The sequence below is a fragment of the Morone saxatilis genome, unplaced genomic scaffold (genome assembly GCF_004916995.1).
Source record: "Morone saxatilis isolate NCDOM2014 unplaced genomic scaffold, NCSU_SB_2.0 Contig8, whole genome shotgun sequence".
Classification (NCBI taxonomy): domain Eukaryota; kingdom Metazoa; phylum Chordata; class Actinopteri; family Moronidae; genus Morone; species Morone saxatilis.
The window spans coordinates 21,952,680-21,969,586 of NW_023340257.1; the positions used below are offsets into that span (position 1 = coordinate 21,952,680).

Below are 16,907 nucleotides of genomic sequence, written 5' to 3' on the forward strand. Positions count from 1 at the left end.
TGTTGTTTTTTTGTTAAATTCTAAGCTTTAGAATAGACTAGTTGTGTTAGAATAGTTGAGAGTTGTGATATTTAATTGAAACACAGTGGGTACATTTAGACAAAGTAGGACCTATGACCTTAACAACAATAAATTAAATTTATGAGCTGAAGTGACGAGAATGAAGTTACTTTAATACTTTAATACAAAGTTAACAATAACGTGCGGTCAGTTTTGTACGACACAAAGTTTCAAACATATTTCGGATACAACATAAAGGCCAGAATTTATCTGATGATATGATGCACCCATTTAGATAGGAAGATATTTACCACAGCCCCAGCTCTTAGATGCTGTGTAGGGGAAAGACTGTGATCATCAGACCTCTTTAAATAGAGAAGCATGTACACTAGTGCAAACATGAATCATCTGGACCAATTAGATTTTTTTTCGGTAGTAAAAGTCTTAACAGATTGGAAAAAGTTTTAACTACTTTTGTTGCAGTTCACATGAACTTTTTTTAATTTGACAATTAAAAGTTGCAACAAAGTTGACATTTTGGGAATACTTGATGTGAGAAAACAGCAGGGAGTAAGAGATGTACACAGTTTTGTAACTTATGGCTGTAATATTGTTGAAAATGAAAATGTTTAATAAAGAAAGTTTGTGATATTTCTTCTTTGCTCTGCTTGCATAACAGTGTGGGAGCCCAATTAAATGTAGTAAAATAAAGGAGCACACAGATTTTACACCAAAACAATGACAATAATAAAATAAATATATTTATTGTCTAGACTAAAATGTCTTGATATCTTTGGCTGAAATGAGTCACCATGTTGAAACTGTTGTGTATTTGAATGTGCCTTTGTGTCACTGTAAAATAAATATATAGGCCACTTTATGTATGCAAAGAAAGTGACAGTGGGTGGATTTTTCCCTCAATAGATTACAATTTGAAGCCTAGCTGTCTTTCAGCAACACAAGTAATTTGTATGGCTCAATATTCTGCGAACAAATTATCTGACACTGGATGACAGTTGCATTTTGAGGTTTGTAATGATGTGTGCTTCTAATATAAATTGTTGAAAAACAAATCATCAGAGCATGAAATAAATATGACATGTTTTTGCTATTACACCTGCTGTCATCTTGGAGCTTTGGAGGCTGGTCCCCCAGTGGGGATAGATTTGACTGACAGCAGACACTGGCGGCAATGATCTACCACAGAAGAACCAATGGCAAAATATGCTGCTCCCAGCACATACTCGCTAAAGAAAGCTTTAAAGCAGCACCTATGAAAGACTTGGACCCAGGGCACTGATTGACATTCCTCATCTTTGACACTTTGACATGGAAATGAAGTTTTTAAGTTAAGCCCTCCAGTCTCTACTTTGTTCTTTATCTCTCTTTGACTTGGAGATGCATCACACCAGGTCTGTTTGCCCAAGCGGCTTAATAAAACCTACCGTACGCAGGTAAAACTAATAAAAGAACATTTGTGTACAAGACACCATGTTGGGGCAAACTGGTATATTATGTTTTGTAGAGATATGCAATTCACACATCAATGCAATTCATACATCCAATCTAAATGTAGGGAAACTTCTTTTAGTTTAGTAATTCTTTAGTTTTAATTTTCCATTATGCATTTGTGTGATGTGCTGACCTCGAAATGGGTTGAAAGTATTACATTATTAGCTTTATCCACAGTAGCTGATGTTGGACTCTATTCTTGTCAAATTCTCGCACCCATTACATTTTGGCATTTTTTTATGTGTCCATAAATGTTAAGAATATTAGGTTTTGTGTTTTTAACAACAAAGTATGAGTTTAAAGTATATCTCAAGACATAAAAAAAGAGAGATCATCTCAGTGCCTCTTGAGATGGACAGCAAGTCTGGTTGTGATGCTGTGTGCCAGCTCTCCACTGGCCTTTCAGGAATCTACGTGCATGTCATTTCAACAAGAAAACTTCATATCCCAGCCCCTCTCCCATCAATCATCATGCCATGTTGGGCAGACACAGACAGAGCCACCAAGAAAAAGCTCTCTGGTGCAAATCTTCAATAAAGAGCAACTGTCACACCGAGTCTCCGCAGCAGGCTCCATTACATTAAAGAGCTGCACACAGCTTACCTCTGCCATCAAATTGAGGAAAAACATTCCATTCCTATTTTGTTATGTTTTTGTCTTTCTGTGCTTTTTTAAAGCAGAAATAAGACAGTGATAAAAGCTATAAAAATACAAAGTGCAGAGCTTCAGACAGTTTGGAAAGAGGTACACAAGAAAGTGAAAGCTTGTAAGGCACACAGTATGAAACCACAGAAAACTTCTGCCGGTTTAGTGTGATCAGCACACATTACACTGCACCATCTGCTGCCTAATGCATTGTCTCTGTCACAGTTTTTTTCAGTCTGGGTGAAGCTAGTTATGTGGTCTTTCTGAGTTTCCATTCTTGTGTGTTCTTGTATCCTCCTTGACTCGTTTGACTAATCTAATCGCTGATAAAATAAAATAAAGCACCTCAGCGGAACGAATGAGAAGCCCAGCAAGATCACCTCAACACATGTAAACAGCACTAAGGCAGGTAGTACAAATTATTTAAAACCGTGGGATGAATTAAAAACACTCTCAGACTGTAAGCATGCCATTTTGTGCGCAAAATCTTCCAGGTCTTCCCCTCAGACAGTTTTAGAGGGATACCCTTCCTCTAAAACACTATTCTTCACCATGGCATACCAGTGTTGAAACAATGTGATTTACCACTCAATTACTCAATCAATAAGAAATTAATCTGGTAATAAATCAATTGTTTAAGTAATTTTATCATGCAAAACTGTAAAACGTTTGCTGGTTTTAGCTTTTAAAATGTGGGAATTTGCTGCCTCTCTGCTCTGTATGAGTGGAAACTGAAAACATGCAACAGCCCAAGAGTAAACCCTAGAGTTGACTTTTTTTTTGATAATCACCTTTGCGGGATTGATTTGTGTTTCTTTTAATTGACCAGCTGAGTACATCATTACTTTATTGCCACTAACAGTGAAAGCAAAATGTTGTGCAGAACTTGCTGTTGATGTACACTTAACTTTATAATTAGAATCAATAAGAGGTACTTCCATATGTCTTCACCTTGGTCAGGTTGTGAAATGTGGACAGCCCTGCCACAGTCCAGCAACATTTGGACAGGTTCCAATGACAGCAGCAATGCTGGCTGTGAGCCAGGAGAATCATGGCACCACTAAACTCCCGGCCAGTGGAACAATGCATGAATATGAGCACAAACGAATGAAGCAGCTGGATGGCTTGACAGTAATGATGTCTCCAAGAGGGTACAAGTGGTAACAGAGTATACAATGCTCTGTGAAATCCACACCCCATTGCTTACCTTGGACCTCCTTGTCATTTCGGAACCACCGGATATTGGCAGCTGGTTTGCTGCCTGATGTAGTGCACGTCAGAGTGATTACGTCTCCCTCCATGGCAGGCTTGGTAAATCCTGTGATCTCCGGTCGTCCTGGCACTCCTGTGGTGCATGTATATAAAATTATAAATAACATAGAGCATACATGTACATGATGAATTGAGTAATAACCCAGTGAGCGGTATTGGCTATGCCTTCTTATTCTTTCGGTTACAAGATCAAACTAAACATTTACTGTATATACAAAAATGCAGTAGTGTCACAATAATGAAAAACAACAAAAAACAAACCAATAGGAATTCTTTAAAGCAGATGATGGCTCACAATAAACTAAATATAAAAAAATAAGTTTGTGGTTTATTAAATACATTCAAAAATAAGAACAAGATTACCTTTTTCTGTCTGGCTGTGAGATGCTGGATGAAGGTCATCTTACAGAAATGTAAGTCTAAATAAATGCATTGTAAGTTTTGACAGTGTGTGGGAGATTACTTTTATTTCTGCAACACAACTGTCTGTCTTACGCAGATGTGAAAAGGTTGAGTTTTTCGTGGCTGTCCTGCCTGGCAGAAAATTAAATATAGTAGCACTACTAACATGCAAGTTTAACTGTCATCCTGTACTCTAGTAGATAAGGGTAAAATATAATGCACAAATTATTTTTTCCTACAAAGTAATAAGTGTGTGGTGAAGAAAAACAACACACCAGGATTCAAAATGTGCATGTATTCATGCTGTCAGAGCATGAAAAATTAGCCACAAGTAATTGGCCTGTGGAGACTGGGCCAAAACAGACATGCTCACCCAGAACAGTGAGAAAGGCCTTGGTGGTCTTGACAGGCATGGTGAAGAGCGAGCAGGTGTACTGGCCCTCATCTGACAGGCTGACGTCACTGATTCTGATGGTGAGTTCCTGCCACGAGGCTCGCACCAGCTCAATTCTGTGGTCCCTTAGAGCTGTAAAGGAAGGATGACACAACAATCACAGAGGGAACAGAAAAAAAGACAGAAACAGAGTTCACTAATGGGCAAATTCACGCTGAATTCAGGGATGGCAATTAACTGGTAGAAGTACCATTTGTAATTCAGATGGCAAATGCACTGTGCTTTTACTTATTTCAAATAGTTGTCTGATGCTACAAACACATACTACAGCCAATGGTTTGTAACCTTTTCTTTACATTTGCATTCTAGGCAGTCTTATTCAGTCAGTGAGAATACAGAAGGCATCAGTGGGATGCTTTGAAGCGTAGCAGCAGAAAAAGCTTATAGTCCTAGATTAAAATATCTATTTAGGTAATCACTTATACATTCCAGGTATTGATTTACACTTACTTTAACACTTTTAGCAACTGGCTCTGACTGTGACATTTCTCACTTTGAACATTGATATCAAAGCCTCACCCTAGCCTTATACAGAAACCCTTAATACAGTTACTGTAAAGAAGACAAATAATCATACAAGTCATAACAGAATATAGTGCAGATACGGGCTGACAAATAATTCAATTTAGTCTTTTATTGACAATGTATCAGTGATATTGTTTTTGGATAAACATATTGTGTTACAAATGATTGTTGTCTGAATGAATGCAAATAATGACAAACTGTAATGCTACACTTGATTCTACTGAATCCCAGCCCAGAGAAGGTAAAAAACAAAGCAACAATACTGCTAATAGTGTTTTTTAAAAACAGCTTCTACAGCTGCATACAAATGAACCATTACTACTTCTAAGATTCATGATACAATAATCATTACAATGAGCATTGTTAAAACACAGTTTGAAATCAAACCTTTCAGTGCTTTCTTAAGATACCAGACACCTTCACCACTGCTTATTCAGATGTGACGACACCCTCGTAAAGCTAAAAAAAAAACATGCAGCTAAGCAAAAAAAGGACATCTCACACGTGTCATCTCTTATATAATTTCAAATTCAGAATCATCTGCTCATACAAGCAACCAACCACAGAGGGCACAAAGGAAAGTGCTCTTCATTGAATAAATTACACCTTTCTTAATCCTCAGTCCCTTTAGGCCTGGCCAGCTCTCTCCCTGGACACCCTTTCACCTGAAGTAATTTGAACACTGTTGGATTGTACTACACAGGGCAGATTTGGCAAAATGCAGCAGAAGTAGGTGTTGATTAGGATTTAATCAACATGGCCAATGTAAAATGTGTAAGATAAAGAAGACATCTCTATGAAAATCATTAATCACCTGCTCTGTTCCCATTCATTTGATTTTTGCGATAAACACAACAGACATGTGATACACAATTAAATTAGATTGGCTAAAATGATTATTAGATTTTCACAGACGTAGGTCATTATCAACAACACAGTTCTTCAGCTTCAATTACACCACGTTATTTGAAGATCATTATCTTATAATCACACACGCTAAAAAGAGAAAAATAAAGATTGGCTATAAAGATATTGATGGCCTTCAGAAGTTTCTTGTTATAGACTCTTTGTTATCCAAGAATAAAGAATAGCATAAATAAAAACATTCTTCAAGCCAGAATTAAAATTTTATAACAAGCTGTGCCATCAGAGAGCCGGCTTATTATGCGCTACGGGGCTTAATACAAACATTTGAAAGTCTTACTGTAGCAAACTGCATCCTGAAACAAAGCTGCCTGATGTTCTTTGTAGTTAAGCATCCTCACTACAGAGCTTGAAAATGCCCAGAGGCTCTGGCAGAAAACAGCAAACCCTTTGGTGGATGGATGCATTGGAGAGGTGATGGGGTCTAGGCAAACATCGTACAGGAACTCAAAAGATATGGAAGTACAGGCTGAGAGGATCAAAGCTTTGGACAAGATGACATACTGTACTTCCCCTGGCCCAAATCCCTCTATCTCTGCAACACACAGAGAAAAGACAGGGAGAAGCAGAACAACCTTTCTTCTTCTTAACCCCTTGTTCCGCAAAGCACAAACACCTCTGATATGCTGATAAATGTTCTGGCTTTTCCTAAAGGATGTAAAAAAGTGTACATTTGTACTTTGCTCCAGCAACTCTGTTTAGCTTGATTTTATGTCTGTTACAACAGATTTTAAGGTTGGCAAGATTTTCAGAAAAAATTTCGATAGAAACTTCCCAAACTACTGCAGCATAATGCATTTCTCCACTGTCCATCTGTATTGTCAGTCTGAGCCAAACAGTCATCATTTTGAAAAGATTGGCTGGAGCCTCTGTGTTGCAGCATTGACAACCAGCTCCATAGAAGTGTATTTAGTCATATTTCACCAAAATTATGACTGTTTGGAACACACTGAGCATATGTGGTTCAGTGGTTTAAAAAGTTTCTTTGGACTTTCTTTGCTGAAACTAACATTTGCAATCCACTGAAACTGACTTGAACTCAAGCTGACAGCAGCTGCTGTTCTCTCAAACAACCAACTTTCAAATGCCTTTTAACATCGTCTGTTAGTCTAAGATGTAAAATATTGCTTTAAATACAGTGACCAAATACAGTATGGACGTCCAATAATTTCAAGTGACATTTAAAGTAACAAATAGGCAACACCTTGTTTCTTCTATCTACTGAACAATATTATATTTAAGAACTGAATTTTTGAAAGAACTGAAAGGTCAGTAGCTGAAATACTGATTCAGGTAGTCTGAACCCAAGTAGTGGCTGAAAAAACAACTTACAGTTAAACAAAAGATGGACTTGACTGATGCATTTTTGTTAGACAGCCCCTGGCACTACACATAACGTGAATCAATGACAAATTGATAGAATGAGATGTACAAAGGTTTGAATAACCCAAAGACAAGTGTTATCTATTACTCAAACAGCATATGGCTAGAAAGCCATACCACTAGAATCCAATCCAGGCTAGAGGCCCAGATTGTGGACAGATCCGTCACAATCAGACCCACATGCCAGTGGCTGACAAAGCTTTTTTCCAGGTGCTTTAGGAAATCAATGTGATGAAAAGGTTCATTTCCCCCAAACCCTAGATAGCTCCCGCGCTGTTCATTCTGCTTAGGAGGAAGCATAAATCTGCACCCTGACCTTGTGTATGCTCCAGCCTTGCAGCATGGCAGCTTAATGCGCAGTACATCTCCTGTGATGGAGGCCTTACCAAGGCTGTCTGAAATCAGTAAAACTGACACTCCAGTTCCCCCTCAGGGCAAGGCATACTGTTGCTATGGCTCTTTGATGCAAAGTAATGTTTGCCTTGTTGCCCTGGCAGTCCTTTGCACCACCAACCATGTCAGTGGAAGACCAGTCCGAGGTCTCCCAATAGAACTACTTTGTCAGATTCAATTTTATCAACCTAGTTCAATTTTACTAAGTTACATTATCTGTATGCCAAATAGTCCTGTTTTAATATGTGAAACAGCTGTTAAAAGTACTTATTACAATATGGTGTACTGTTTTGATGTGTAAAAGAAGAGCTGAGAGTCTGGGTGGTAGCTACATTAGCTCTGTCCTCAGATAAAACTGGAAGCAGAAGAACTGGAAGTGCACTTATCACATGGCATTCACTTCTGCACTCCACTGAGCAGCAGACAGATGTTAACCAATGTTTCTAATCCAAAACGATGAAGTATCTCCTGACAGTCCAGATAGAAAAGGACATTTTACATCTATCCATTAGTCTTGGAAACAAGCCGATGGCTTCTGGGTTCAGCCAAAATATGTTACATCCGCAATGCTGAGTGTCCCCATTTGGCCATTTTTGCATGGCCTGTAACCACTTTGAATCAGTCCTGGAATGTGAAAGCACTAGCTGTCCTTCAGCGAGAACACAGGGTCCTGGCGCACCCCCCCCCCACTCTCCAGCCAGGGGCTCCACTCTTTGCAATTAGAGTGTGTTTGCTGCTGGCTGTGCTCGCTCAGTGACTGTGTGGGCGATTCTGGATGTGTTCCAGGGCTAGTGGTGCAGGCAGGGGGCTCTTTCCCACCACACATGTGGCTGCAATTAAGAGAAGGAAAGGGCCTTGTTCCAGAGGGCCATTGTTACTGCCCGCGCTCTCAGAGATCCCACAGAGCAGATGCTACTCAAATTGGACTCATTTTCAGCGCTTGAAGGAGGGAAAGAAAGAAGAAGGAATTCTCCCAGCAGCTATGCTATGTCCCCTCTTCAAGTGGTGAATAATGAGACTGAATATATTTTTGTCTGTCCATTTTTCAGCCCACTGACATAAGCTTGATTGTATACTGTGGGATTTTTTCTGCCTTTGAGACAATTTTTTTATGTGAACTCTCTAAATTTAATTTTTATTAAAACAAGTGCCAATGGGGTTACATAATTCTGTTGGTTTTCAGTACAGTTTTACACATTCCGTTTTTCCAAAGACATATTACAGTACAAGACATACCAATGATTTAGCTCCTGTAAAAATAATCTAAACAGGTCTCAAACTTCTGAAGGAATTTAAATACAACATATTCTTTATTATTCTAAAGAGCAAATATACATTATACATGAGAGCGCAGTGTGGCACAGAGCTAGTATAGTACATACAAGAGCATCTCTTCACATTAGTGATAATAGCGAGTGTATAGTGCCATAATGGTAGATTCACATTTCAGTGAAGCTGGAGGTAACCCAGTACACTTAAAAGCCCATTAGTCCCTGAAGAAAGACATTAGCTGTGGCCGTGAGACCCTTTCTACATGTCGCCAGTAAAAACAGTCACTGAAAAGTAAACAAAACACTTGTAAGAACAAACTTGTGGCTTGGGAAATGTTCCACAAAATCACTTCAGTGTGAGATTCTTTTTCCAAGCTAACGGAAGAAAATGTAAGATAACTAAAGAAAATGTGGGATACCTGACATATGCATTTAAGAACTCCACGATATGTTTAACTCTTTCACATTTTAATATATTTAGTTTAGTTTATATATAGTATTTATATGACTTTTTTCCTCTTTTACATGTTCTTCTTGCTTTACTGAGGTGTCCATTATACAATAATGCAGAGGCAAATGCCAAATAAATATAAAGAAGAAAACAACATCAACAGCAACAAGATGGGCATTTGGAGAGCACATATCTATGCCTGTCTACTACAGTGATGTTTGAGGTGGCTGTTATGTTTTGTTTTATGTTTAGTCACGGTACACCAATCACTTAAATCACGATGGGTTCTTACATGCACAACAAATTCAGCAGATTTTGCCATAGACACCTCTTTTATTGACCTATCTCGCAATGTTAACAAAAGTTAAAAATAATTTGTGTATCCGCCCTGTGATTCAGATCTGCTCCAAAATGTAATTATTAATAAATAAATAAATATGATTATAATAATTATAATAATAATATTATGACTTTAGTAGTTCATGTCAATTTCACACAGAAAATAGATGTACACACTGATAACTGTGAACGGGCTGAGTTAAGTGTCCACTGTACTTGCGTACAACAGACCCACCATCAAATGTTGTGTGTTTACTAGAATGGACGTTTAAATGTGCTTTCATTGGTGCTTACTCCAGTAATTACATCCTTGGTAATTATCCTTCATTCTCTCAAGCTAATGAATGTTTTAATGCTCACATTAGAGCATTCATTTAGCACATAACAGCATTTTGATTACTACAAGCCAATTAAGATCAATTTTGCTTTGTGACCTTTATGATCCAGGCTGAATGCCCCAATTAAATGTCATGAATGATGAACCATAAACTTCTGAGAGATGGAATTGAGATGAGGAAAAGTGATGTACAATTTGCCAAAGCATGCATGTATATGCTGTATACATCTCAATATCTCTGCTACAAACACATACTGTGGATCAAATGAGCAATTTGTTATCTGCCTTTGACATGCAACCTGCAGTATCTTCCCATTAATTGCATTATTCATATTCACCATATCTGACAAAAGATTCTGCTTCCATCCTGCATGCCTCCAGGAATGTCATTACCATTCTCTACAGAATCGCTACTTAGGTTTTATCCTTTTCCCACAGAAGCCAAAAGTGAAGTAAATCATAATGAAGACAGCAAAGGACAGCTCTGCTCTCATTTGTCCTGCTCAGTAATAATAATTCATAACCCCGGCAACACATAAAAGGGATATTTCCAAAAAAGACATATGGTCCAAATCAATTTATTCATCATGGCAGCCCACCACAGAGCCACTCCCTTCAACAGTCAATGCTAATTGGCCTAATGTATGAATAATGTGTTGGACTAGCTATTAAGGAAATCTATGTCTGTTGTCTCAGGTCTGTGGCAGTAGTACGTAGGAATCTGCGTGCTGCTCTTTGCCATAGTGTTGTCTGAAGCCTCTCAGGTGGCAACAATCAACCAAGACTCAGATATACATAATGGATGAGGAGAAGCATGCCAAGTAACCAGCTGGAATGATATAAGGAGAGGGCTGTGTTCAGCTTTAGACAAATGTGCAGAGACAGTCCAGCCCATATGGATCGGCTTTGGAAATCCAGCAAGGTTAACACTCTCTTGGAGCGGCACAAGGTTTGACTGAGCCTCTTATGGGAGAGGATGAGATAGAGGTCCTTCTTATCGTTTACACTCTCACCAAAGATACATTAAGCTATTGAGCTGTCACCTGCCCACTATTTTCTTTGCACCCACAACCACATCTCTTTTCCTCCTTTCAGGTCTTTGAAGAGACGTGACATTGCTGTGTAGACAAATCGTAGGTCACAATTTCTCCCAATGGACTTATAAACTAATAGTGTAACATTGTGATCCTTCTTCTGTTACATATTGCAATTAAATTAACAAAAGGTTAATTGGAGTACTCTTGTCATTAAAGGAGGCTGTCCTTGACAGCAAAATGACAGCATCAGTACTTCAGTTCAAATTTGTTAAATGACCCGATTATACTTACTTTATAATTTTTTTTGGGTGACACTGTCATAGCAAAGCAAAACCTTTTATGGAGGACGTTGGGGTCAATGGTTAATTCATATTCTGTCCCCTACCAACTGTAAAAATGTGTTTCTTTTAACCATCTAACCTAATCAATCTTTAATTAATCTAACCATATCCAGATAGGGGCTTGATAGCTCACCTGGTAGAGCACATGCCCCATGTACAAAGGCCTTACAACAGTAGCCTGGGTTTAATTCCGACCTGTGGCCCTTTGCTGCATGTAACCCATTCTCTCTCCCCCATTTATTGTCTCTCTACAGCAGTTACTATCAAATAAAAAACAATAAAAGCCCAACAAACTATCAAAAAAACAACAACTAAAACAATTAAACAAGTAGTTTAATTGGTCCACAATTAACCAAACATTCACCATAGAGTTGGCAGATCAGAAAACACAGTTTTGGAAAGCACCAACAAACAATCTTTTATGTCTTAGGTATTAGGAGCTACATTATGGGCATTCATGTATGGATGATGTTTGATGCAAAAGATACACATACTTGCTTTTCCTACTGTTACACTGGAGTAGACTTATGGTATTCAGTGGCTTTAAAATTCTGGAAAGACGGAAATCCCTATTCTCCTTGGCTGTAAAAGCTACTCTTTGGGGCTTTTTTCATATTCTTATTTGTCAGACCTGAATTAAAATGGAACAAATTATAGTTGGGGCAAAGATCAGATTTTGTCTTACCATTCCCAGCAGCTGTCAAACTCAATTGATATAATACAGAACTTCAGCTTTTTAAAAAATGTTTCTCTAAACTCCACTATAGCTGCTGCAAAGGATTTAAAAGGTCATTTTAATGCTCTTTTTCATCCCTCACTATTTTATATCAAACTCCAAACACATCCAGACTAATGCCCTTATCTTTAATACTGAGCTTGAGGGAAACAGCAAGAGTAGATTTAAAAAAAATGCCTCACAGAGCATTTTGTCTTATTTAAGACAGAACAGCAGATGTATTTTTATCATCATTACTTGTATGTGTTAAGCATCCCGGATTGGAAATAAAAGCTGTAAAAGCTGAATTTCCTTTGGATTACACATGCACAATGACGAACTACCTTTATGAAGAGAGAATGGGGGAAACTTGCATGTGCATCAAATTGTAACATATGGCTATGCTGTCATGGACACCCAAGCGGATTGTAGTAAGCAGAGAGATGGACAACAGAGACAACAAACACAGGGGAAAGAAAAGGTTTATCTAAACATCAGGCAAAAAAGATACCAAAACATCTAAACACTGAGAACAATAAAATGCAACGTAGCTGCATTAATCTAATCTACTCAATGACAGCAGTCTATGACCATCTGCTCATCAGAGGAAAAGAACAGCCTCAAGCTCAGCCAGTCTGCAGTTAGTTGTTGGACTGAAAGGTAGCATAAGGTTGAATCTAACATTTTTCATTGGCTCCTACAAGAAGGTACAACAAATGGGAGAAGAAGGACAGTTGCAGCCCTCTGCCAAGCAATTAACTGGTGATTTGGCACAGCAGAGATTTCTTCCCAGGTGTCCCACCCTCTTCCTCGCATGAAGCCTGTGTTGTTCCACGCCTCCCGTTTCTCCTGATGGCCTCACAGGCATCGTATTAGTTGTGCCAATAAAGCTTTTCATTTGGCTGTTTAGAAGGAGATGGCGAGGAAGTGTTCCCACACTTAGCCCTGGCAACCTGTGCTGAGTGGACCACATTCATTTTGTCATCCGTATTGCTCTGGTATAGGATTCTGTCATGCAATATTAATGGATGGCCAAAAAGGGCAAAGTGGCTCATACATATGCACTCCAAGATCTCCTTACATGTTTATAACGTGAACAATGTGAACAAAACACAGTTAACGTGCTTATTTTAGGCGAAATCAAATAACCAAACGATATGATTTCAATTGTTTACCATGTATTACACCTCTTCAAAGTGCAAAGAAGTGAAGGTTTTCTGATTTTATTTCTGATATAATCTATAATAATAATTCAGAATTTTCAAAACTGGTTCTGCAAATTCAGGTATTCAAATATTACATATATTGTACACCAGAGAATACAGAAAAAATAACAATAAAAAAAGAATGCTTTAGGTTCAATGGCTTTTACTTGAATTCAAATCTTTTGGGCACATTCACACCATTGACACAAGAGTATATATTTAAGATTCAGTTAACTTTCGTTTAATTGTATTTGGAAGTAATTTCATCTAATAAAACACCTTAGACCTCATTACTAAATCCAATCACTTGCGAGGGATAAAGTATTTCTTCAAACCAGACTGTGACTCTCATTCTGCTGGTTCACTCTGGCGTCTCTCTCTCCTATCAATTGTTATTCAAAGAGAAAGTTAATCTTCAATCACTGAACCAATGATATTGTATTAGCAGCTACAGCATAAATGAAATGGGTAATATGCTGTGAGAAACACTGAAAGATGAACACCCCAACCCTTACAAGACCAGTCCACTGTTATATTCCCTTTCACCCCAATTCCAATTTATCAACTCCAGACTTTTGTCACCTTTAAATTGGATTTGGCTGGTGAGAGCACATTATAATTCATTCTGGCTCAGGCCTTGTTTCACGAGGTTGCAACAGTGCACTTCCTTTTCAGTGACATCCAAACAGCTATAAAAATGTAGGGCAGCTAAAATGCTAATTAAGCCCAATCATCTCACAATCCACAGGCGTCACTGTGCTGTAAACAACACTGTCAGTATGTTGCGTGATTACAAAAGTTCAATTCAAAAACAGTCTATTTCTGTTTAGTTTGTGCCCTGGGACATCAATGGAGACATACATTCATTAAAAGTCTGCTTTGACATTACGAGTAATGCATTTCACTCTTATCCTGTCTTTTTCCTGTATTTAGTCAAATTGAGTGCTCACAGGCAGGCAGGCAGGCAGGGACAATTTTATACATTACAAATCTGAAAAATTGATGAAGAAGACTCCTGTAGTAATATAACCTGACAAAGACATCTTTATCATATCTCATAATTTTATCATTATGGCCATTATCTGCAGGAATATTACTCACCTTTCTTGTCCCCAAAGAATAGGGTCTGTTGTGCAGGGTTTGACCACTGGAGGGAAGTGTTATCATTGTAATCCACACGACAGGTCATGTTGGCTATGGCCCCCTCCACCACCGTCACATTCTGAGTAATAGGGAACTGACCTTGGCTACCTGTGGGATTATGAAACAGAGTTTGAGGTTATGGGCATGACAGGAATATGTTGTTGTTATCGTCTTTTCATTGAACTACATTAATGTACTATTCAGACTTGACACCTTTCAAAGTTAATGTTCTGTCATCATACTCATCATATATATTCATTACATCACAGTAAACCAAAGATAGCTTAATGGAAGTCTGGTTGACATGGACTCCAGGCTTCGACAGCTGTTGGAGCTAGAAAACAGTCTTTTTTTATGGTGGAAACAATGGTAGGTTTTACTCTCCCTGAGTGCCTTTCTCGTTGCCTTATTGCAGGGCCCTAATTGGTAGCATGGCCTAATTAGAGGTAGTCATGTTCTGCTGTAGAGTCTAGAGCTGCAGCTGGGTGGTAAATTGACACATAATCCTAGACACTGTGGGCCTTCGATCCGAGCGACCGCCTTGCCCTGAAACAGCCGCTCGTCACAGTGTGCAGAAGACAACCAAATGAGGCCTAATCACCCAGCCTTGCTGGATTTTACCTTCTTATTTCACATTTGTACATGTCGTCTCAGCAAAGTCCCCTAATTACATTGCAAAAGCATTTCTATCCTGGCTGTGTTTTATTGAACTCTGCCAAGCCTCAGAAACAGATGTCTAAAACCAATTTACTTTGTGAGAAGACAAAGTATAGGCTAATATGAGCCTGACCAGACCGGCCCCTTTAAGGATGACAACATTAAACAACAACTGTGTTAGAGCACTTAAGTGCATGCTTGATGCTGGATGTGCTGTATATAGATGAGAGCATCTTGTTGTCCACAAGCTAATCTTTGTGCATGTTTTCTCTTGATGTCATAGGTCTGCTTTGTTTTCCTCTTGTAATATGCCTGAATGTGAAGGTGACATTGTCTCTGCCTCTCACAGGTACAGTTCACCACAGGGACATTTCAACTAAGGGAGCAGCTGTCTGCCTCATTAGTCCAGCTCAAATGGGGAAGCAGAGGAGGCTGGGACAGCCAAAGGTCTGTGGACCTTCCTTGACCTCGATTGTCCTGATGGAGACCATTGTCAGCTAGAGGTGAAGGTGAGGCTGACTATAAATAGTAATGGAAAAATTGTTCCAATAGTGCACATAACTTATCTGCTCATTACACCCAAACACATTAACAAATACATCCCTATTATAATAATTCAATAGCACTTGGCCGGATATGAGCTAGGCAGTCCAACAAAACCAGCATCATATCATTTTTTTTTTTTAAATGAATGCGGATTCATTGTGGTGGGTACCATGTGGAGGTGTTGTTGTCAGTTCCTGCATAACTCTGAACTTTTTTTGTCACTTCATCTACCCCACCATCTCTCCGGTATCTTTGCTGTCTGTCTCCAGTGTATACTGCTTACTATTCACAGAAATGCATTGAAAAAAGGAAAATCCAAATAGTAATGAATATAACTCTCAATACCTCAGGTTTTCTGGGTTATATAGGATTGCTTTAGCAAAAACCTGTTGCTGAAATTCATTTTAATTATGCCTGCAAGGCCAATAAGGGCTGTTCACATAATCAGATATACGGCCGTGTCGTGAGGGTTGTTTTTCAGTGCAGGTTTGTGTGCACTGCAGCTAACTGTGCTTCACCTAATGCATTCATGAAATTCCACTGTCTTGACATTCTGTAGCAGTCTAGAGTGTGGCAAATGCTGTCCTTTTTGTGGAAACATAATCCCCAGCCCCAACTACAGAGTGTATTTCTTTTTTTTTTTCCCAGATGGTGATTGGAGGGCGGTCAGCCTTACTTTTACAGTACAGTGCCAAACAATATTCTACAAAGTCACTGAACCACAAACTGCTTCACTGTGCTGTGTGACCCACACTGACCGCGCTTTAAAGAAGCATATGTTAAGATGTGTGACAAGGAGGGATATTCCACAACATATTTGATTAACTTGTGGCACAATTTAAAAAAAAAATATGTGGTAGCACTTTACATTACAACTTTGTAATAAGAGTTGTAACATCTTGACATCAGAGGATTGTTGCAACACAGACCTATTCTCTTGTGACACAGGTAGTCACTTACCGGTGCACTGTTGCATGTGCTCACTTCTGCTGCCACTAAATACTTAGTGGTCCTATTAGCTGACTCTACCTGGAGTGGGAGCTCAAAGGATAGGGGGGAGTTTGAACACAACTAGTGTAGGAAATTCAGGAAATTCTGCCAAAAAGCAAGGCCGGAATAAACAACAGAACCAAAGCAGGGCAAGCGCGTAACAGAACCGGGCTCACAGCCTCCTGAGGCCATCTGATTTACAGCGGCTCTGATTAGGACTATGACTCTGGGGATGAAGACACGGCTGTAAGATGACACAGGTGTACATTATACAATTAATGAAATCATACAAAAAATACTGACGACACCTGACTAATTATGACAATGAACACAAATAACATAGAGGAATGGTAAATGGTAAATGG

General features: G+C 38.8%; 1 protein-coding gene across 1 annotated transcript in view; it reads right to left on the bottom strand.

Moving 5' to 3' along the window:
- The window catches only part of cadm2b (cell adhesion molecule 2b), a 126,802-nt gene that overhangs the window by 15,311 nt on the left and 94,584 nt on the right, over positions 1-16,907 (bottom strand). The window contains exons 2-4 of the mRNA XM_035679397.1: positions 14,308-14,457; positions 4,205-4,357; positions 3,365-3,502 (exon numbers count right to left, since the gene is read on the bottom strand). Coding sequence (XP_035535290.1) covers positions 3,365-3,502; positions 4,205-4,357; positions 14,308-14,457 — 441 coding nt within the window. The remainder of the gene's footprint in view (positions 1-3,364; positions 3,503-4,204; positions 4,358-14,307; positions 14,458-16,907) is intronic.